We start from the raw sequence: 23,311 nt of genomic DNA on the forward strand, positions 1-23,311 counted from the left end.
TTGAATCAAAACAAGCGAACTGGATTACTCTATTTGGGCGACGCACGAATAATAATGTCTGAGCTCTGAGGCTGCGAAACCCAGAGGCCATGTTTTTCACTTAAGATGGACTAGTGGAGTCGAAATTTTAAATAAGCGACTGAGCGCGTATGTGCTATAGCTTCTATTCCAATCTACGGTAATCAGTGACCTGCTTGATGGTGTTATTACGTTTTGATAACAGTCTTCGTGACAAATGGTAAAGTGTTGCATGTTCTTTTATAGGTACAAAGATTTGCTGTTTGAGGTCACGACTGGACCCGCCCCCTCCTTCGTTTTCACTCTTTCGTTGTCCTTTGACTTCAATGTATCAACTAAGGACTATGCTATGCCTAGTGAACCACGCTGGCAGATGACTCCTATGGAGTATGCTACGTTTTTGAATTCCAGCAAAGGAGACGATTCAGGTAAATGTTTTGTGCTATTTACACTCCCCCGCCCCCCGCCCCCCGCCCCCGACACTTCTGTATCATCATTGTCGTCGTTGTCATCGTCATTGTCACTCAAACAATCTGACAGGCTAATTTCTAGATATTTTGTATCCTTAGATGTTTTCTAATATATAGATTTAGCCAGGGCTAAAAGCGAGGCTCCCATTAATAAATTTATAATTTAAATCAAACAATAAACTTGTATTCCACAATTCAGTTAACTTTATATAGAGCACATTCATGTGACTTTTCAGGGAAAGGCTAAGTGATTTTAGACAAAAACAATTTGCAAACAATCCCAGAGTGAACGAAATCTTACATCGAGTTGATGGCCTCATATGTACACCTAAAAACTGGCAATCGTCTTCGATCACATTTCTTAAGAGCCATAATGGCTCTTCATCACCGTAGGTTAATTAGGCCTGGAAAAAAGTTCCGGTCGAATTTTTTGCGTTCGACAAGTTTACTTTACAAAATATTGCCAACAAATCTGGGTTCGTGTAAACCAACCTTACATATCATTTAAACATCACATCTGAGGTGAAACAGTACTATGAGGCACTGTTTTTATCATACAGACCTCGGACAACAGAATGCAGTATTTGACAGTTTTGCAATACAAATTGCTATCATTCAACATTCAGGACGATCGAAGCACGCGTGGGCTTTAGCTAAACCGTTAAAAAAATTTCCAAAATCACCTATACGGCCAGCCGGTTCTGACTTTTGCAGTGCTAGCTGTGGCGAGTGTTTGAATGAACATTAACACAGTTAAGCTCCAATATAATAAAGAATTTATTATGTTTATTTTTTATTTTAAAATGGTTTAACGCGTCGCATTTTGAGTACTCTGGGAAGCGTTGTTTACTGAACGACTGAAAACAATCGGCACAGCGATTAAAATTACAAGAGAGACTACTAATAATCAATAAAAGAAAAAAAATTCGGTGAAACATATACAGAGACGACAATTTTCATTCAGGAAGACAAGTATTAAAGTGTCTCTAAAAATCCTGAGTCTTCGAGCTTAACGCTGAAGTTTTTGTTTTAAGCCGGCTTCCCGGTGTTTGCTTTTTTCAAAGACGAACTCGAGGCAAGAAAATCGCTCAAAGCTTCTTTTACAGCCAGAATTATAACTAAAAATTCTTTGGAACCTGTTCTTTCTATTTGCGGTGAGAAAATGTCTAAAGACTTTTAATATAAACCTGATACTCGGTCAGATCATTGTCTCAAATCTTACAAACGTGCGTAAACAAAATAGCCGCACAAACTACGCTCGACTTCATTAAATTAGAAATAAAAAACGAACATCAATGACAATAATTACTCAGGCTTACCAGTCGAGATGCAGCTCCTCAAAGGTATCAAGTAAGGCCAGTATCGCTTTAGACTTTGAAACCCTCTCACGCATTAAGCAAGGTGAAAACGAAAACGATACCATCGGAAATCGGATTTCCAACTTTGACAATTGACGTATTTCTCAACCAAAAACCCAACAAACAAACTAGCCATGAATAACAGAAGACTTCCGATAGCAGCTGAATTTCATTTTGTACATCCAGTGGAAAAAGACAGTTAAAAACATCACAAGTTGACACAAAACTCTGTCAGCTTCAGCTGTCAAAGTAAACAAGGTTCAAGATGCTGCCTAAATTTTCCGCATGAACTCACCTGTCAAATTTTGACCAATCAGAGCATAAAAATTGGACGTAGAACGTGACCAACGCGTGAAAAAGGTGAGAAAAGTCAAAAGCAACTGTCTTCCCTGCCTTGATAGTCTCCCCTACCCTACCCGTACAATCTGTAGACGCGTGCGTACGTACGTACGTACGTACGCTCGGTCAGTCACGTGACTACCAAGCGAAAAGAGGTTGACCATATTCCATAAGTATGGGGCTCTGTCCCACGCACGCTTGGCGCGCGCGGGAGCCCCGCTAAAATCAATTAAAAGAAATAACAAGTTTAAAAATAACAGTTTTCTTAATTTTTTTATTCCAAAACATAAAAGAACAAACTGAACCAATTGTTGTGTCTAACCAAGTATTTTGGCAGTCAATGCTTCTCTTCTCTCACGTAATCTTTTTTAAACAATATTCAGGGGTGCCTATTTCAGCGAGGCTGTTTTGTATGGGGCCCTGATGAAAAAGAAAAAACAACACACCAGACAAATAAAGATAAAAAATGGTACAACTAAGTATAACAAAACTAAGGCTCAATTAGGCTTGGATGTAAAGTGCCTTTTGCTTGGATGTAAAGTGCCTTTTTAGGCCAAACGAAACCTTATTAATATCATGCTCGCTCCTCAAGTACAGATGAAGCGTATTCCAGATCTTGGCTCCGCTGAACTTGAAGGAGCCCTGGTTCTTAGTTGTCCTAGCTAGCGGCAGACGGAGCAAATCTCTATGGCACGTGTTATATGAATGGAAATCGCGCGAGTGGCTAAATTCATCAATTAAATATGCTGGAGCCAGGCCATGAAGGCTCTTAAACACTAGCATGCACTTTAGATAGTCCCGGCGGGACTGGAGCGTATATAGGCCAACCGAATGTGCGAGATATCTGTGAAACTGTGTAGCCTTTAATAATACTGGCGCCACGCCTATGCAGCTTATCTAAGTACTCTCGGTCACTTGCTGCTTTTGCTTTCTATCGTCACTTTTAATGATATAAAAGCCTCCTCCAAGGCTATTTAGTTGTCCAGTCAACGAATTAAATGTAACAAGGGTTACTCCACGTTGAAACTTTTATGTGGCAAGATTCTACCCCGGCTGAGAAGGTGTTACCCGGTCTGGCGGAACGGGCGACACAACTCGACGGCCACCCCACCTATCATGTACAAGTGGTCAAGTGAAAATGAGAGGTTATGTGGACAGGCGGGTTACCTCAGCTAACCTCAGTTAAACGGTTTATTTCATCTACAGCGTACCTAGTGTCCCCCGCCTCCATGTAAACAGTCGGGTCATACCGCTCTTTCCTACTAGAAAACTTGTTTTGTTTGTTAATTTGTTTGTTGGTTTGTTTGTTTTTGCAGTTCTTCTTGTACCAATCTTCAAAACTCACACCAAGAAAACGGTTATTACCCAAAAGCTTCAATACCTTCGTCTTGACTACTGCTTCGGACTGGCCCATCACTACAACATCACCATAACCGTGGTCGCTGATGATCAGCGGTCGGGCTTTGCTACTTACGCTTGTAAGAAGACCTATAACCAAGGAAAATGTGACGTGAGGACTCCATATCGTGACATATCTGGTGGACCGGCTAACTTTGTAGAGGTTAGCTTGGATGGTCAACAAGATTATGGTCCCGTGGTTGTGATTGTGCGTGGTGATGGGTGATATCAACAACCCAACAACTACATCCTAACAGCTTCGTCTCCTAACTAAAGATGACCTGACATCAAATTGAAGGAGAGTCTTTTATATTTTTATTTTTTTATTTTAATGTCGCTTTAAGGTGCTTGTTTATGTTAAAAAAAGGAATATCCTGGCAACGAAGTATACGATTTAAGTGCTGAGATCTTTTGTCTTTATTATAGTTGTACCAGAATAGACCAATTTCGATATATTAAAATTCATAATTGGCTCTGAGGCTCAGGAGGATAAAACAAAAGAATTAATCTTCAGTTTCAGCAATAAATAATACATTTCTTTTGTTTTATTGCCCGAGGCTCGTTGCCAAGTCTTAATTTCAATATATCGAAAGCGTAAGAGTTAGACCCAGCGTCTGTGAACATCAATGACGACCCCGAGACCTACGCATATATCTTTATTAGGATAACTAGGAAAGAATTTCGTCCTTAGATGATTCGATAGATTAGATAATCCTGTTGATGTAAGATCGTCCATGTAAACCACCCTAAAGTAAATAAGTTTGGTCAAAGAAATTTAAACAAAAAGCAATGTACCTTTTTAACGTGTATGTTTTAGTTTCCCAATTCAGACAACGTGATGTCCTCAAAGAAATTTACCTTCTCAAACATACATTGCATGTGGATAGGACGACAATTAAGACAACATTTCTCAAGGATGATATCACATGGTCTGAAATGGGAAAACAAAACATAACTAAAAAGATCTATTAAGTTTATGGTTGATGTTAATTTTGAATCACCTTTTAAATAAACTTCAGGACACATAAAATAATGTGTTTCACTGTTGCGTTTATGTGTCGTTGTGTAGCAGATCGCTTGTTACTATACTACACCAATGAGGCTTGAAAATTAACGTTCAGCAAAAAGTACCTTTCTGAAACTGTCAGTGAATAAAAACAAAACAACAGCAAAGCTCCCTCCAAATTTTGCTTGCTACTTGAAGACTTAGCTTGGCTTCTCGTTTAGGAAAGATTTTCAGAATTATGGTTTTAGAATGCACAAAAAGTGCGTTTTCGCTTGTTTTTCACGAGATGTGGTGGCAGTGGGTTGAGCGAGTCAGTCAAAACTACTTGGTTTTGCGCACTTGCTCTGTAACCTATTTCACTGAATCGCTCTCATTTCAATTGAAAGACTTCTACTTCTCTCATACGTTCGGTTTTTTAATAATTTAAAGGTCATCTAATTGGCGAAAAAAAAAACCGTTGACCCACACAGCAACTTTTTGCGATCCAATGTATTTACACTAGCTACTTATTAAATAACTGTAATTCCTCAGAATATAAATGTGACCTTTAAATTCCCCAACTTACTTCTAATTTCATATGTTTGAGGACAAAATGTTCCTACTACGTTCTGTGAAAATCCCTTTACCTTAACACACATTTTATAGAAGCATTGTTAATTATTGCAAAATGTTTTCGAGATTACGTCAAAGACAAAATTTTGTCTATTTACTTCTAGGCGCCTCAAACCGATTTTTTTCTCTTAAATACAATAGTCTATTCTCCTCTTAAGAGGCTTAGCTGTTCCGGAAGATAAACAGGGGTAGTATTAATACTTTTATCCGATATTGGTTAGGACGTCTGAGTATATTTTAATATATTTTACGTCAGGCAGATTTAATTGTAATACCAAGCTGGAAACAGTCTCTTTTTTAAGAAAATGACACAGCAGTTGCCTTCTTTTGCTTTGCTTCCCGCGTCTGCTTCACCGTAGTTTTCAATCATCTCCTTAACCTTCTTCCATCTTTCCTTCAAATGGTCGGCTTGCTTTACAAACGGCTCGCTGACTGTAGGGTCCAAAGTTTCGTTCTCAATTTGCTTGCTTAATAAGACGATGTGATCCACCTTGGCCTGTTTCTCCTTGATTTCTTCATATCGCGTCTAAGGAAAAAAAAGAAGCCTGCTTCACTGACTATCAACCACATTATCACTGTTACTATCGAGTAACGTTGCAGTTTTAATGACTATCAATAACCTGATTTTAAATGATTTTAACAATAAGTATCAAGGATCAGGTGTTATGCATACACCAAAGTTTGCTCTTTATCTCTCCTGATCGACGCTGTATGCGAATCTGCATTTTAAAAAGAAATAACCGCTAGACATTTCCTCATGAGCACAAGACCCGCTGCTAGAGGGCAAACGGCTCAAAGCGAGGCACAAAAGGTAATCTTAGGATCTTTTTACGAGTCTCATTCCTTAGGCCGGCGTTAACTAAACTCGTCAGCTGAAGCCTGTGCGCACGTAGTGTTGTTTCTTTCACTTCCCGATCTAAGGACAGTTTGTTTATGATTCAGAAAAACAGTATGAAGAAAACCACGTGACACTTACATTTACTTTCTGCTGAACCTTTGTTGCTTTTTGGGAATCCATGTCAACGCTGAATGATTTGACAAGTGTCTCTGATTCATCCATCCAGTCATGCATGGCTTTACTTTCTTTTCGAAAGTCCTTTATCTTCTGATTGATGAGTGACTATTGAAATAAATTTGAGAAAATTAATACGTTTTAGAGGTAAACCAAAAATACAAGAACCTTTTTAGCCAGGCAAGATCAAACAGGTTCTTATACATGTATGTGAGTTTGGTAAAATTATGATCATAGAATAAAAAAAAGTAAAATTCTAATTACAGAAAATAAGAACATAATTAAGAACCTACTTAGAACTACTTAGCCAAAACTATCATCACTCACTAACCCAAAGAAGAAGAATCTAATTTCCCAGCGAAGTTCTTACCTGCCGGTTTTTACTGTACTACAAAATGAGACACTTAGCGAAAGCTGTCCTAACAACGTGCTTTCAAATGCCCTTATAGGTCATTAACATATTTTTTATACTTTTCCGTCTCAGATGTGTTCACTGCATGCCTTGATTATAAACACTGTTTTGAAAGTTGAGGAAAAATTTGCAGCAAATGATGCTGCTAAAGGAACAATAAAGGGTTTACCCCGGTGTCAACCTGCTAGCAGAGCCTTTCTTTCACTTCATTATGGCGTACTCGTGCATGGATCGAGAAAGGTCTTTGTTGAGCATGTGCTGATTGTTACTGGTGTTCAGTTTCCAACCAAGACTAATAGCCGTGCACTTAGCACAGCAGGCTCAGTCATGACTTAGGCCGATTTATCAAAAAGCGGATGCTCGCAGTCGAAAAAACCAGTTTGACGAAAGAAAACAAGATTGACTAGTCCGGAACGATTTTTCGGCGACTTCAAAAGTTCGATGTGGTTCAGGCAGAGCCTCCTATTAATTTTTCCTCTCCACTCAAAAAGACTCTGCAAGCTTTGCTCGAAGGGTACCTACTTACTTCGTCAAGTGCGTGTTTTGATATCGAGTGCAACGCGAATTAAAGAGTGCAAGAAAGTCGTGATTCATGATTTATTTGTTGTTATTATTTTTTTAATTATTATTAATCATGGAGTTTGAAAAGTCGCTTTACCAACCTCGTAAGTTGGTTTCTTTTTGAAGAAATGATGTTTTGGTTCCACAAATCCTTCATCACTTTGTGAATCGTCATGAGGTTCGTCAGGACTTGAATGAACAGCAATCACACTAGAAGCCACCATCGTCTCATTAACCGTAGTAGTTTGCTCAGCGTTTCGCAATGCTTCAGCAATCCTAACAGAAGATTGAAATTAAAACCGAAATAACAATACTTTAAAATATTCCTGAAGGACTTAATGGGAAATATTGAAACGTGATGGCCTAGCCTGGCCCGAACAACGGGTAGGGTGAAATTCTTTCATGCCACGGGCATATAAACTTGTTAATTTTATTGTCCACTTTTATGGACCATCTTTAAATCTAACCACTTCTGTTACGGAAGGGTAAGGCCAAATTTCAACAATTTTTAAAGAGCTGGAGATTTAACTTTTTTCTTGTATTTTTAGGATCATGTTTTTCCAAGAGTAAAAATGTACAACCTGCATTATGATCGAAAAGATCGAAAAGGTGATGTTTCAAGGTCCAGCATTTCACTATAGCAAATCAAAGGATTGTTGGTTTATATATGGAGTGGAGTAGCAATGCCATTGGTGGCACTGACTTAAGAATGATATGGTAATTAAGCTATTAACTCCTTGTCGGAACTTGGACAAGGCTCTAAGGGCCTTTTGAATAGTTAAAACAGTTTTTTCAAAAGGAAGTAAATATAGCCCAGGTTTGAACGACTGATCACTATAATTGCATTTCAAATTGTTTTGGGGGAAGATACCTTTGTTTCCTCTTTTCTGCATCTCCTATCAATCCCTCTAGCCTATCCTCTAGCGCCTTTGTTTCTCGTTGAATCGTTTCACCAGTTTCTTCGGTCACAAGATCTCTCCTGTGAACTTCCCTGGCCACATCAACTGCTGCACTGACAGAATCCTCATGTGATGCTATCTTGTTTATGATGTTCTAGCAATGTCAGGGTAGAGTACACTCAGAAAAGTGGATTTAGTTTGAAATCAAAATGTCTTACTTTTGGAAAAATAATTGTGCATAATTGAAACTATAAAATTTGAGGTGGTGGGAGAAGGACCTGCTACAACGTATATCCAAATCAGATGAACAGATTAAAGAGTAGAAGAACTGCATCCCTTCAAATCATAGCCTTTGTTTTTTGAAGCTCCCCAAACGAAATGGTACGAACCAACCAGAATTTTTGGGATTTCCCATGTACACTAGAATAAAATATTGCTCGAATGAAGTGATCATGAGAGACAGGATGAGTTGCATGGATAAAAAAAAGATTTATTAGCCAAATAGAATCCCCTCGCATTGAAATTGTTTTAGAATCACTCAGAACTCGAACTACAAGTCATTTTTCTATGGGCCCCACTTATTCGCGTGATCCGTCCGTTGTCGTGGAGACAAGAAGCAATTGGCCTTGTAACACAACACTGTTGGCAATACTAACTTTACTCATATGATCTTAGCCGATCACATGAATTGGAATAGGAAATACTAGACGGTTGACGCTTTCATAAAATCAGTTCCGCCGAGAAAATTCCGCTAACACTAATGAAAATCAACGGCTATTCCTGCAAATCGATAGAATGAGACTTTGACTGATCATGGTGCCGTTGAAGAACACTCACCAGCTGTAGATTTGATTTTAAAAAATCTGATTGATTGTCGTTATTTCGCTTAAGTTTTATCTAATGGTTTCTGTACTGTACACGCTGTGGTAATGAAGCATGTAATTAGCAATCTAGCTTAAGGAAGCCTATAAATGTAAACTCCCAGCCTCGTTAGGCTTCCTTCACATTAATGTACAATAATTGTAAAGAAGGAAGCCTAACCATTAAGCCTAACCATTATTCAACTTTTGTTGCGTTTAATGTGTGAGTGACCAAACAAACAATTAAATTTATAAATGAAATAAAACGAAATACGACGAACATCCCGAGTATCATGATCTGCCCTCGTAAACAATCTAAACGACCCTGTCTACTTACTTGTGTCCTCGGCTTCCATGATGTATCACTGAATGTTGCGCCCCGCTTAAAAACTTTCAGCCCCAACATGAACCTTTTTTACGTCCTTTTTACGTTCGATTTACAAAAGGCGCCAGTGCGCCATATAACTTCTTCAGAGAATCCGTCCAAACAACTCAACAACGTCATAACTTTCTGAAGTGTAAGACTACGGGTCATAGAATTGCAATGTCGATTGAACACTTCGCGTGACATTGGTAAGATTTGCTAGAAAACACGGTGATGTCACTTTCCATTAATGGACTTTGGATTTGCTTAATGGACTAATATCCCATCATTTTAACGGACAGAGATTGAATAAGCGAGAGATGACATCGTTTTTTTTTTTTTTGGTTAATCCTTCAAGCCCCAGTATCCACATACAAATTCTCCAGACTGATCTCCATACATTTCTATTAAGAATTGTTTAGAATTTGGTTTAAGATCAAAGCGTTCTTAAAATTCTCATAACCTTTACTCTTGATGATCTGCTGATGTTGTGTTTAGAAAATTGATGTTAGTTATCCGTCTTGGGACCTAAAGGATTAAATCTTGCCGAGCTGCACAGGCTGCACAAAATTTTTTTCTTTAAAATCCTCTTATATTTATTACTGGTCCTTACAAAATCTAAAAACATCAGAGGAAAATTTCGCAGGACACCTTGATTTCCGGACTGCAGGTAACACCAGATGACTTGACTTGATGCGAAAGCGTTGTCAACTAATAAATGTAGATGTAGATGTACCAGGAACATAATGGAACCTCGTATTTTGTTTTGTTATTTGTGTATTTTCTTTTTTTTTTTGCCGTTTCATAGTAATTGGCTGTTTAACGCGGTTATTCATGAATAGACACGTCTGTTGGGACAAACGTTGTTTGTTTTCTTTTTCTTTTTTATCTCTCTCTTTCCCTCTTGTCACAAGAGCTACATTATTATTCTTTATATTGTGGTCGTTGCGTTGTTTGTAGTTTATTGATGCATATTTTATGCATGTTCATCCATATGCATGGCCGAAAGAGAGCTTTCAACTGCACTTTCCATCACGAGTAACACAGACATGATTACAACACAACTCGAGTGAAACATTAGGTAGCCGCTCAAAAAGAAGAGGGAGTAAATGACAGCAAATACAAAGGAAGCACGGACGAATAAATCTGAAGAAGATTAAAATGTCTAAAATGGATTGCAATTAGGGTTTGAAAACTTGTTAGCCAGACAGTTTTACTAAGTTAATTTTTGTTATTTGTAACGATTTATATAAAGCTTGGAAGACATATTTTGTTTGCCAAAGCTCTTGGGTTATTTCTTAAGTTTCATAGCGAACTGGCAATAGAAAATGAAGTAGACAGCCTTGACAGAGGGTGCCAATGGGGTTAGCAGTAAACTGATATCTGGCCAAAAAAAACAGTAGTTAATTGATAATTGGCCAAAAAATTAGTAGTTAACTGAGAATTGGGTACCCGCATTACCACCCTCTTGACATGGGTCCGCCAATATTTAACACAGCCCCTTTAAATTCTATTTACCTTGTGCCTTTTTTCTTCTTCGCGTAGCGCGTTCAGGTCATCTTCTTTGATTTCAACCGCATTCATGCTCTCCTCCAGTTCATCAAGGCTGTTGCTGACCCGTCCCATCCACTCACCACCCATAATCAAAATCGCTTGCACCAAGCTTTGTGAAGGATTAAAAAAACATAAGTTTTCTTGGAAACCGCCCACCTACTCCTCTCCTGAGCCAACATTTTACCCTAAGTGAGAAGTGATTGTTAATGTTGGCTAAGGGGAGGGGTAGGTAGGCAGTTCCCCAGAAACCTAAATTGACCCCCCCCCTCCTCCCCAGGGTTAGTGCCGAAAGTCTTTGATTCTAAAAAGATTTTTTTATAGCCTTTTGAAAAAAAAATTAAAACTCAATCTTCAAATGAAGAATGATCCTTGCAGTTGTGAACGCAATTTATGCAATTGCGTGACTAACCCTAAAAAAATTAAGGACTTCAACGGGATTTGAACCCGTGACCTCGCGATACCAACTGAGCTATGAAGCCACTGAAAAGTTGGTCAATTATGTGTTCATATGTTCCCGTGAAAGAGATGAATATAAATGTATATAAATCATATAAGAACTGCGAGGATCATTCTTCATTTGATTTCATTTCAGCAGTTCTTAAATGATTTATTTTATACAGTGTATACATCTATAACAAACTCAATTGTGTTTTGACGAAACAAGAGACAAAAGAAAATTTGCCTAGAGGACTTCTCTTTGTCTGTCATTAATTTGCATTCTGTCTACTTTGAATTAATAAATATTACTCAACGAAGGCGCAGTCAAAACGGAAAAGGTTTTGTGATTCTGGTGTTGGATTTATCCATAGAGTCATTGCCAGTTTCGCTAGCCGAACAAAATGCGGGCTCCGCGGATGGGAATATTTATAACACCTATAAGGGTGAAACCCTACATTTAAGCCAACCGCATTTTTTTGGCCAAAGCCAAACCGTCAGATTTAACAGATTTTCATGGCTCAAAGGTAGCCTTATTGACGAGGTCACACTCATCCTCGGAGACCCAGGGGCAGATAGTGGGGGTGAGGGAAAGTCTAAATGGGCGGAAAGATATGGCACGAAGAAAAGTAAAGAACGGAAGAGACCAGACCAGACCACTTCCAAACGGTCGTCGCCGTTCTGACTTCTGATTGGGCAGAAAAACTCAAAAGTTTTCTGGCACCAATCAGAAGTCAGAACGGCGGTGACCGTTTGGAACTGGTCTGGTAAGACATTGTCCCCAGGGGCTCTTCTCGCCTTTCTTTACTTTTTTTCGTGCCATACCTTTCCGCCCGTTTAGACTTTCCCTCGCCCCCACTTTCTGCCCCTGGGTCTCCGAGGATGGGTCAAACTGAGCTTTGTACCACTTGTTACTAAGTGTACATAGCTTTAAATACATTGAGAATGCAAAACCTACCGCTGCTTATTGACTTCATGGGAACGCCACATTTCTTGCCAACGATCATTTAAGTCATCGACCTTTCTACGCAGCCTTACACGACTTTCCACGGTCATCACATTCATACTTTCGCTTTCTTCAAAGGTTTCCTTAACCAAGATAAAATTGTTGTTCTCCTGCTTCATGTTTTGCTCCAAAACCTGAAAAAAAATTTTCGTCAAGGGCAGTGGTGGCCAAGGTGAAAGAGACCCTAAAGAGACCCCCCCATTGGATTCAAATTTAAACCGAGGCACACAGAAATAATTATTCATGAGTGAAAACCTCTCTCCCCCTTGGCTAAAGGTTTGAGTTCGCCGTTAACATATCTTAGGGCCTGTTCACAAGGAGGTGGGCAACCCCATGTAGCTAAGGTAACCCGCTTAGGTGGAGTAACCTGCCTGTCCATATAATCTCTCATTTTAATTTGATCACGTTTACATGATGGCTGGGGTGACCCTCCACATGTTATCTCACCTATATGGGGTCCCCTACCTCCATGTACATGTGGCGGGGTGAAAAAAGCCGGTCGAAAGGTACAGCTGTAGGGAGATGTAAAAAAAGAATAAGTTTTTCAATCTTGCTCTCTACTTTGCTTGGAAGCTGAGTGATATCATGTTTATTTTAATTATCACTTTCCGAGTATTACCACAATTCCCATACATTTACCATAAGACTGCCATCAGGTGATAGTTTACCCAAAAAGAAAAGTGTGGGCAAGCGTTCTGTTAGGTGAACAGATATCACCGTGATTAAGTTCATTCAATGTTTCAAATAAACAAAAATCGACAAAAATTAATGCAGACGCAATGGATCGTGTTTAAAAACAAAAAGATTTCACGTTGTAATCTTCCGCTTCGTGTATCTTAATCTCAGTTAGATCTGCGTACCTGAATATCGTCTAGCTGCTCTTGTACTTCCATGACTGTAGACCCAACAGCAGTAAAGTTGTGCAACGATTCCTCATCCAGCTCATCCAATGCCTTTTCACAAGTTTCTAGTGATGCGTTAAATTCTGTCGAGGACTCTTGTTGAATCCTACCCGAAGGAATGAGTATTTGAATGTAATTACTGAATGTAACAACTATACAAGTGACATCTCTTTTGTTCGTCAAGAATCGTTTTTTTTTTTCTTATTTACTTTATTTACGATTTAATGTTCCGTCCATATACTGTGTCGAAGGTTGTGTGTTCAGCTTCAAAATAACCTTTTCGAAACTGATTTAGGAGCCAGTCAGTCAGTCTTATTTCTAAGTGAGTGAGACTCTCTAAAGAGACCTTCTTGAGGTTACATTCCACTCTGCTTGCTTACCTTTCCTTCTCGCTGACTGTTTTTGATGCAGTGCCAGGTCGCGCAAGCTTCTTGATGGATTTCATTGAATCTGTTATTTTGTGTTTATTGGTCTTATCTTCATCTTTGTGAAAAGGTGAGATAACCTTTCGTGGCGGCTAGAAAAATGGGGAAAAAGTTACGAAGTAGATCAGCAATTTCAAATAAGTCTGTTCAACGAAGCATTTTCTTTAGCCATACTTTCCCTTCTGGGGAAGAACAACAGAAAAATAATAACGGGTTCGGCTTAGCCGTTTCATTAAATTGCAGTACCATGAGGTTTGGTTTGACAGTGACTTCCACGATCTGAGTTTCCTTCTTTTGGTCAGGCATATTCTTCAGCGCATGAATCCTACTGTACAATCTGTATAAGAAACAGAAAGGTAGAACCTTTTACTTTTTATCAACAAATTGTGATTAATTACCATGAAGCTTAACGATTGCAAAGGACATCCTGAAGGAAAGTGGCGCTGGCTAAAAAGATCGCAGTTCTGGGAAAGAGAATGATTCTCAAATTAACAATGATAGGGTTACACTAATCAATATTCACCGGCGATCATGGTGATTAAAGCAATCTGATTGGTACGCTTTCTCGGGTATTGAGCTTAAAAATCTAAATTAATTAAGGAGAAAAAAACAAAAGTTGCTTGCGAAAATTCTATGCGACGACAACTAAACAAAGAAAAGTTACCAAACACAAACAACGCTCGCCTCGACCCGAGCCGTCATTGACAGCTGGTCACGAAGAGAAACTTCGGTTTTTGGCGAGAGGCAAAACCACCAATTTCTTTTCTTTCAATTTCTCTGGCAATTCCTTCCAAAGTGGTTACGCTATAGTTCGCAAAAGGATTAAAACTTTTCCTACGTTAGTCATGTTTGAATATTCTGTAAAGGTCGAACTCTTGCTCCTATATATGTTCACCGCTACATAAGTAGGTATTTCTCACGTAAATATCATCCAATCCAATTGATTTTTAATGGTTTTCTCTCTGGCACTCTTGGAATCAGTGTGTATACTTAAGCCACTGTTCTTTTCAGTCTAGGTGAATTATGGCGTTAGGACTAAAAAACGTTAAACATTTTCAACATCTCGTTACAAAGCACACTACACTTGACCATTGCTCTCTCAAAGATATTGACAGTGCTACGCACTTTTATTTGAATGGTCCAACTTAGATGCAAAGGACCATACTCTTATTTGATATTAGTCGCTCTTACTTGCTTTGCGCTTCCTCAAGCTTTGTGCTGATTGTCGTGAATCGAGTACTCAAGGTTTCATTGATTCGTTCCACCCTCTCCGCATCTCCTTGGTCCAAGCGACCGCTGTCCAGAAGAACGTCAGCATCACCATTGATTTGTTGCAACTGAGGTTTTCGGCTTTGACATTCCTTTATTTTTTCCTGGTTTATCATATTCAACATAAAAATTAATTTACAAGTGAAAACAAAATTAATAGGCCATTTGCACGATGGCGTCATCTTACTACTATGACCAGGATCCATCAGGGTTTTGCTTTCTTAATGTGCAAATTAGGGCTTTTGTTATTTAAGCCTCACTAGGGCTTCCAAATTTAAATATGAAAAGAAAAACGAAAAGAATTCTGGTCGTAGTAGTAAAATGACGCCATCGTGCAAATGGCCTGTTGTGGACTTTATAATTATATGCAAAATGCCGCTATTGTTTGTTACAAGCATTTAGAAAGAAACCCAGGGGAAGAAATCAGCAACTATTGAACAATGTTTAATTTTTAAATGAAATCAGCTATAACAAGCCTGTTCCGAAAATAAATTAGCGACTTCAAATGGTGACGCTGCCAACCAATCCAAAGAAGGTTGTGAGACTGTCTAAAACACACGAATTATTTAGAAGAGGAACTGAGTTAAACACAAGTAGTATTTTTCTTCCTTTTTTAATCCAAAATAGCAAAGTGACTGTAGAGAAACAAAGAAAGACAAAATTACCTGAACTGTGGGTAATTTTTCTTTCACTTCATTGACAGTGATTTCGTTACCGACCTCTGCGTTAGAAATATTTTCTGTAGAATCAAGCCATGGACGAAGGGCGTCGCATTTTTGATACCACTCGTTCAGTTTCCGGTACTCGTGATCAACGTCCAATCCCAATGACTCCAGACTGAAAACGAAAGAATCATTTGGTCGGTTTGCCACTCGTAAAATGAGCGTCATTTTACCATAGCAGCTTGACTCGAACTGCTTAGTTAATCATTTAATGGAAAAAAAATTGACAGACTAAGACTTATAAACATAGCTCAGTGATAAAATATCACATCACACCATGTTTAAATAATGCTTACAAGTTTTTTTTGAGATGCAGTTACATAAGGGAAAGTAATAAATATTAATTTAAACAGAAACAAACAGAAAAACATGCCCCGGTTAACTTTCTTTTTTCAAATTAGCATGATTGTCTCTGATAGATTTTACTTCAGCACTCAAGATGCCTTTGAGACATTTATATGCAGGTTTGTTTTCTTCAAAAGAAACCACGGATCGTTAAAAGATCCCAGATTTCTTTAGGAGAAAAAGATTATTTTCAAATTCATTGATTATCCACTAATAAAAACCAAAGGAAATTCTATGCAAGTAATTAGTGTTTGCCCTTTTGGAAAACTTGCTGTTATTGCATCGATATTTTTCCTTTTAAATCATACTGTTTGAGAGGTTATATCGGAACTCAAGCTTGAAGATTGATGTTTGCTCAAACTATCAAGTAACCTAACGCTCGATAGTTTGTCGGAAATATTCTTCGACCCCGTCGCAACTTAACTGCTTTTTAGGTACAGTGTTTGAAATGTGACGAGACATTGCAGTGTCTTGTATTCGATATAAATTTTAAAAAGCAAATAAAAACTGACCTGTTGCTATTGTTAATAACCTTCAAATTAAGTGAATTCCAGCGACTCGACAGATTGTGTAGACCTTTGGTTAGTTCATCATTTTGATTTGAGTCCTGCATTTGGCATATTTTATACACCAGTTTCGACAGCTCATCTGCTGGGTTGATTTGCAGGATGATGTCGTCTATTAGTACCTGAAAAAAAAGATTATAGCATTTTCAGATACGCTGCATATTTTATTCAAAATGAATTTGGAAATAGAGGAGCAGGAGAGGAGAAAAATCCGGTGTTTCCAGGGAAAAACCCCTTGGGGGAGGGAGGGGGAAGCGAGGGAGTTAATGAATTATGTAAAAAAAAATTCAAATATTAATCATTAATTCAACGCTCTATTGCCTAAGGCACATTTGGATTGAACGGGTTTTCTCGTATCCCTGTAATAATTTAATTACCATGACCACTAATACTACAATTAGCCTTCTTTCTCTATCTAAAAGGTAAAAAAGGCAGATTTCAAACAATTATTTTTCTAACCTGAGATCAGGCTCTATTTTCGTTTCGCTTTGAAAATTACATTCCGGTGGGCAAGGCGAAACGAAAAGAGAAGCTGATACAAACCTTTAACGAAATGTCTGCCGCCCACTTTTTTGATTGATTGACATTTGCCGAATCAGTCAATCAGAATTACTTCCGTTGCTTGTTTTTCTAGTATGCAAATTTTTCACGCGTGGAAAAAATGCAGACTGGCTGACTTAAAAAATAGCTTTTATCTGTTAATTTTTTCAGCGGAAAATAAAACAGTCAGCACAATCACATTTAACTTCTTGCGAGATTAAGGAAGATCTCGAAGGTTACTTCTGTTGGCGTAGAAGGTAAAATGTTTTCGAAAAGACGGCGACACGATGTTCTACTAGTTTTATTATTTTGGCTAGGCGCTCTGGAATTTAAAATACTGAAATCTCTATTTTTCCGTTGTCTTGATATTTTCCTCGGCAATTTCCCCCGATTTTCAGTACATAAATCTTTAAAAACAAAAGCAAACAGCCAACGAGCGAGGACACCAGTTTTCTTCGTTTATTTTTAACAAAAAGCGTAGTCAAACAACCAGTCTGTGAACACTGAAAATTCCTTGAACAGCGATGCGATATTTTCGTCTAATACTTCACAGTTGGCGATGAGGTTTCTTTCGCAGTGGGCCTCCGCTTGCGTACCCCGTTCAGAGAAGTGATTCCCGGCTAAACTTTCAAATGAAACCAGTTTTAAGATGGACAGTATTTCGATTTGCACCCGTTTGTTGGTAAATCAAAATGCACCTTGTTAGCGGTCAACAACTAGCAGAGAGATTCAACTCCGCGATACACTCACTTTCCGTAAATAAAGCAAATCCTGAGAAGATATGAACAACCACATGTATTTTCTGAATTTCCATGGCACATATTAAGGCATATTTTCCTACCATAAGACCATAAAACAATAAAAAAAGACGGCAAAATCGATCCTTCTCTCAACCGACGAAGGATCATTCACGAAAGCAACCACGCGAGGAATAAGCGCTTTCAACTTCCGGCATTTCCGACAATCAATCAGATCTTGTGGCATTGTTCTAACAGCCAATCAGCGTTACGGCCAAAATCTGGCCGTAACGAGCACAAACTTGAATAGTTTGTATCAGGCCCAATTTCAGCGGTAGCCGTTAGAGAGAATGTATGAGAACCGCTCAAATTGGGCCTGATCTCAGGTTATTATTTTTCATGTGCACTACATAAGAGTTTTTTGTATTTTGGCTTTTATTTTCCTTCATTAAAAGGTGGTACAGTAAATGTAACAGATAACACATAAAGTAATACAGAGGCATTAAGACACCGTTTAGATGACTAATTGCGAATGGAAAAAGGGATATCACTATAAGCATTAACTCTCAAACTGGGAAAAGTTACAGCTAATATAAACTCAAAACACGCGATGTTTCTTTTTGTTCAGATTCTCTAATTATAAAATAATTTATCCTAACCTGGTAGTCATCTGTGTCGCTAACGAGCTGGTTTAACTGAATATGGCTCCCGCGGACTTTCTTTTTGGCCCATGAAGGTAGGGCTTCCTTAACCGAGAAAATGAAAGAGATCTTCTTTTGCTTCCTGTGTTTCTGAATCTCTTTTAACTTCTCCGAGGTCCTGACAATGAAACAAATGAAATAAACATCACTAAAGCAAAGATGAGCCCACCGTCCAACAAAATGACCAGTAGAAGCCTTGAAAATCACGTGATCTCGGCTGAACACGCCATACAGTCAGGTAAAAGAGAATAATTGGACAGAGAATGAATCTTAGGGCGTTGACCGGGATATGGGAATTTCTCTTAAGGTAATTTAAGAGGTTGTAAATAAACGAAAGTCTAATTCAAGAGACGTCCGCACATCTTACATCAAGTCCACGCGCTACTGCCTCAAAGCAAACAACCGACGCAGAATAGTAAAAGTGACTGTTGAATTCTCTCGTGACAACACTTATCTCAAGGTCTGGATCAGGCACTAATAAGTCACAATTAACAGGTGGTGACATCTGTAACCTAGTCCAATAAAGCTTGCTTTGGGCATTGGGCAATTGCGTATTGGGAAGCTATTGTTTGGAGGTCACTCCAGTAGTTTCCCACGCAGAGAGGCTTTGTGGGACGAGACACTCGAGCAAGTCTTTGCAGTAAGTTCTGCATGCCTAAATGACCCTACATGCGCAATTGCCAAAGACAAATTTCCAAAGCAACGTTCATTAATTAAGATATTATTACGGTCATTACCTCGTTAACTTTCTTTTTCCATCATTCAAATATGGCTGCCAATCAAGTAAGGTACTGTCACTCTCTGCCTTAGACATGACCGTGCCAGAGGATTGTTTGTCCTAAAGAAAAAAAATTTACTTCTTATACACCGATTTTATAATATTTGCAATATGGGAAATGAGGGAAGCCTTTAATCCTATGTCCTGACCACCAGAAGTACTCGTAGAACAGCTATCACTGTATAAGCTAAGAGTAGTTAGACAAGCCAGTTACTAATTATATTTAATACAAAATAAAATGATAAAGGCATAGGCTCTAAGATGTGGCCAGGAAACTTTAATGTCTTTCCTAGCGGCTTTAAGATGCCGACAAAAAACGTAGACCATTTCGATACTGTCAGCATCAGTTTCTGTCTCATTTTTCTCTACGCCTTTTTCTTTTCACTTCGTTCGTAATTTTCTTTTTTTGTTATAGTTTTTTTGGTTTCTTTTTAGTCCTAATCAATGTTAATTTAGCAGCGTCAAGTTAAGGTTATAAAGTTGCTTCTCCCGTTTCCTTTCTTTTTTTTTTTTTTAATTTTTTTAAAAATTTTTTCGATAATGCAGCAATGAATCTGAATATATATCCTTCCGTTAATGTTCATTAAAAGGACCCTTATAATGTGTTCTCTAAGAGCTAATGTTAACTCACCATCCATTTTAGAGATTCACATTTCTCGGCTCGATCTTCGAGACCTCTTAGCGTCCGGCTGAAGGCCACAGCTTTTTTCTTAAACTCCTCGGCCATGTCATCAGTACTTAATGAAACAAATACAACGAACATAACAGTAAAAGTAAGTAAGTTAGTCCCAAAATATATATCTGCGAGGACGAGGGTTAGTAAAAAAACCAGGGCGTTAAACCTGACACAAAAGGAAGCTTAAGCAAGCATGAAAGCGAAACGTCAATTAAGAAGAGAGAACTACCCCTTTCCCAGGCTTCATCTTAATGATTTCACCCCGTTCAATCTGTCAAATGTTGACAGATTTTAGTGTCGAATTCTTAACCCTTTAAGCCTTAAGAGTTATCAGTACCAAATTTCTCTTTGTAATATCAATGCTTTGTAAAACAGAGTGGTCATGAGAATTACGGACATGATCACACAAGATGAATTTGCTTGATGTCTTATCAACTTCTTCCCACAACTTCTGTAGCAAATAAGTAGGAACAGCAAATGAGAATTCAAATTTTGATCTTAGGGATAAAGGGTTAAGGCTATGTTCACACTATACCGGATAGCGCTTACTCCGGCATGAAAACCATACTGGATAGGGATTCTGGTACCACACAAAAGAATGGTGATTTAGGCGCGATTTCTGTAACGGAGCGAAGCTGCACCACGCTAATCTCGAAAGTGGAGCGCCACATATCGGATAGGTTCTGTGCCACACATCGGTGTAGTGTGAAGGGGTTGTTGGACCGTTGCGAAAGTGAATAAATAGGGGCGAGGACCGGACAACTCTAAGATGGAAGTAAATATTCAAGATCGAGGATCGGGATTTAGTTTATCGAACCCTCTCCGCGAACTGCTCCGGCACGATGTTCGATTTGGTTAACGACTTGTTCCAGTTCTGTGCCGTTGCTAAGGGTCCTCAATAGGTTTTACGGGATTCGGGATTTTCCATATTTGAAGCTCGGTATCCCGGATTTAAAAGCAAAGACGAGGCGAGATTCGGGATTGAAAGTATGCGCGGGAGGTGGAACACCAAAAATAACCCTGGGGATTACGGGATTGAAGGACCCGATTGGGGACCCTCGTTGCTGTTCATACTCTGATACCGGATAGCTTTTTGTATCGGTTCGAAAAGCCATCCGTTCTTGGGAAAAAAAAAAAAACAAAGATAAGTACCTCAAACCTTATATAAAGGTCACCTTCTGAATGGAAACTTTGTAATTAAAAATTATACCTCGAGCCCGAATGGGCTGTGAGTCAATAGCCCATGAGGCCGAAGGTCGAATCGGCTTTTGACTCAGAGGCCATGAGGGCGGGAGGAATAATTGTTTTAATAAAATCCAACAAGTTGGTCAAAAATATCGAGAATAAAAAAAATTTAGCTAGTTGAAGCTAGACTTTAATCCTTTTTTGCCGCCAAAAAGCCCGCGCTTTTCGCTACTAGTGGGCTGTATAACATGTGTATAGCCTAGTAGTAGCTCAACCAATCAGAACGCAGCACTAGCTGGATTTTACTAAGCGAAGTTATCTTTGCAAGTTATGCTGTAAATTTATTACTTGTCAAAGATAGGGAGCTATAACCCCCCAAACCCTCGCAATTTTGGATTTAGTATTCAAGGTTTCAGTGCGTTGCAAATTTAATCTAACAGCCTCAAAGCAAAATATAGAAACTACAAAAAGAAAATTCAAGTGCTTCCATTAGGAAGCATACATGTACACAGTGGAAATCGGATTTTGATTGCTACAAATCCGCATGAATTCATACCCTTTCACGGTTAAGTGGTTCAATGGCTCGCGCCATTTAAACAAATTATAAACATCATGTTTTGTATTGAGAGTTGAATTGGTTTTTATCTAACTCCAAAGAAAAAAGAGCTGTTCTTTCTGAAACAGAATAAAGTGTTTTAAACCAACAAAAAAGGAAAACGAACACCAGATCTTGTACTGTGACTGGTAAATTGAGTGACGTATATTCTAGAATGTCATTTAACCAAATTTAAAGAATATATATCCTTAGCCAGTGGCATTCCATTGAGCCAATTTTCGGTGACTTCAACTGGGAAAGAGAAATATTAAAATAAAATAGTTCCCAACACAACGAATGTACTCATTGAATATGAGGTGTCATTACGTGGGCACTTTAACAACACCCAGTAATATGTTTGTTCGCTACGACATTTCCTTGATTGAAGTGTGCAATGAGTGCATCAAAACTTATAAACACAAAGAGCCCGAGAGATTTCCAAAACATACATTGCTAGGGTTTTATGACTTTTAAAATCTTCGAACATAAAAATTTTTTAAGACTATAGTTTATTTTATACTATAGGGCTATGCAACGTAGATTTTGTACAAGTCTAATGTGATTGCGAACTGACGGCACACCTTTGGATGATATGCTAAGAGCGAATAACTTAAATACAGTGTTGAGTCGTCTCTTTAAAGCTCCAAATTAAAATTAGACTTGTTTCTTTGTAAAAGAATAAGCAACTAAATTTGGAACTCAGGCGTATGATAGAGGTTTAATCGTAGGATTAATAACGATATTATGTGGCAGTTTCACGATTGTCAATGCACTATATTTTTCGGTGGATACTTGTTTATTGTTTTACACAATTCATGCACCATTTCCCTACAACTCACTGTCTTTAAAATACTCAAACCTTGTAACTGGCTTACCTGCGAACTTTGTATTTCTGCGATGTCATATTGCAATTGGTCCTTCTTGGCCAAGAATGTGGCTATTGCAAGAGTAAGGATACAAAGCGTAGTGGCGACTAGTATATATTTGCATAACGGGACTATATGAACAAAAGAAAACAATAGATTCCTTTGTAGTATGTTTATTGTTTTCAGTTTCAGAGAATTCAACCTTATTTTGTAGCACACAATACGGATGAGTGATTTTCTTAAGCCATAGAATATTCTCTGTTGGTGTTGCTAAAATTAGTCTGATTTTTCGTCGAATACCACACAGAGGAGGGGACAGAGGATTTTGGGGAAACCGTAAATTTTTTTTTGAAAGGAAAAAAGGGGGATGGTAGAAGTTTCACAAGACAGATAGAGAGGAAGTCAAACCTTTTTAAAGCGCTAATTTGTAACATCATTAGCTGATAAACCATTATGCAAGCCAACGGCCCTTTCCAAGTTCAAGTTGATTACAAGTTAGAACCATTTACTAGAAAAAGAAATATCATCATCATCAACGTTCCTTTACTAGCTCCTATATCCTATTAATAACATTTTAGATTATTCTTCTTCGTTCTCTTCTTCTTCTTCTTTTAGGTTATAGTTGTAATGCGTCCGTCCTTGTTTACAAACAATGACATTGCCTACAGGAATAACAATTGTCTCCCACGCAGGATAGGCA

The 23,311-nt window shown here is 38.4% G+C and overlaps 2 protein-coding genes across 2 annotated transcripts in view; one reads left to right on the forward strand and one right to left on the reverse strand.

Annotated features, from left to right (window-relative positions):
- Nucleotides 1-3,820, forward strand: part of LOC140948986 (uncharacterized) — a 15,330-nt gene extending 11,510 nt beyond the window's left edge. The window contains exons 3-4 of the mRNA XM_073398245.1: nt 265-446; nt 3,502-3,820. Coding sequence (XP_073254346.1) covers nt 265-446; nt 3,502-3,809 — 490 coding nt within the window. The 3' untranslated portion in view covers nt 3,810-3,820. The remainder of the gene's footprint in view (nt 1-264; nt 447-3,501) is intronic.
- Nucleotides 3,821-5,463: 1,643 nt separating this feature from the next.
- Nucleotides 5,464-22,725, reverse strand: LOC140948996 (uncharacterized). The gene is made up of 16 exons (XM_073398255.1): nt 22,621-22,725; nt 19,921-20,026; nt 19,249-19,349; nt 18,470-18,629; nt 16,480-16,655; nt 15,566-15,737; nt 14,823-15,004; nt 13,878-13,968; nt 13,587-13,723; nt 13,165-13,312; nt 12,257-12,438; nt 10,828-10,972; nt 8,058-8,239; nt 7,288-7,462; nt 6,178-6,321; nt 5,464-5,727 (listed from the first exon to the last, which is right to left on the reverse strand). Exons 1-16 carry the CDS (start codon nt 22,647-22,649, stop codon nt 5,464-5,466), a joined length of 2,394 nt encoding a protein of 797 aa, XP_073254356.1. The 5' UTR covers nt 22,650-22,725.
- Nucleotides 22,726-23,311: the final 586 nt, after the last annotated feature.

Source organism: Porites lutea, chromosome 1 (assembly GCF_958299795.1).
Source record: "Porites lutea chromosome 1, jaPorLute2.1, whole genome shotgun sequence".
Classification (NCBI taxonomy): domain Eukaryota; kingdom Metazoa; phylum Cnidaria; class Anthozoa; order Scleractinia; family Poritidae; genus Porites; species Porites lutea.

Excerpts from the sequence above, each read along its gene's own strand:
- LOC140948996 (XM_073398255.1), bottom strand. The coding sequence starts at position 22,649 with ATGACATCGCAGAAATACAAAGTTCGCAG. Across the intron at positions 13,969-14,822 it reads CTTGAGGAAGCGCAAAGCAA|ATTGTACAGTAGGATTCATG; the intron begins GTAAGAGCGACT and ends TTTCTTATACAG. Across the intron at positions 6,322-7,287 it reads AAAAGAAACCAACTTACGAG|TCACTCATCAATCAGAAGAT; the intron begins GTTGGTAAAGCG and ends TTATTTCAATAG.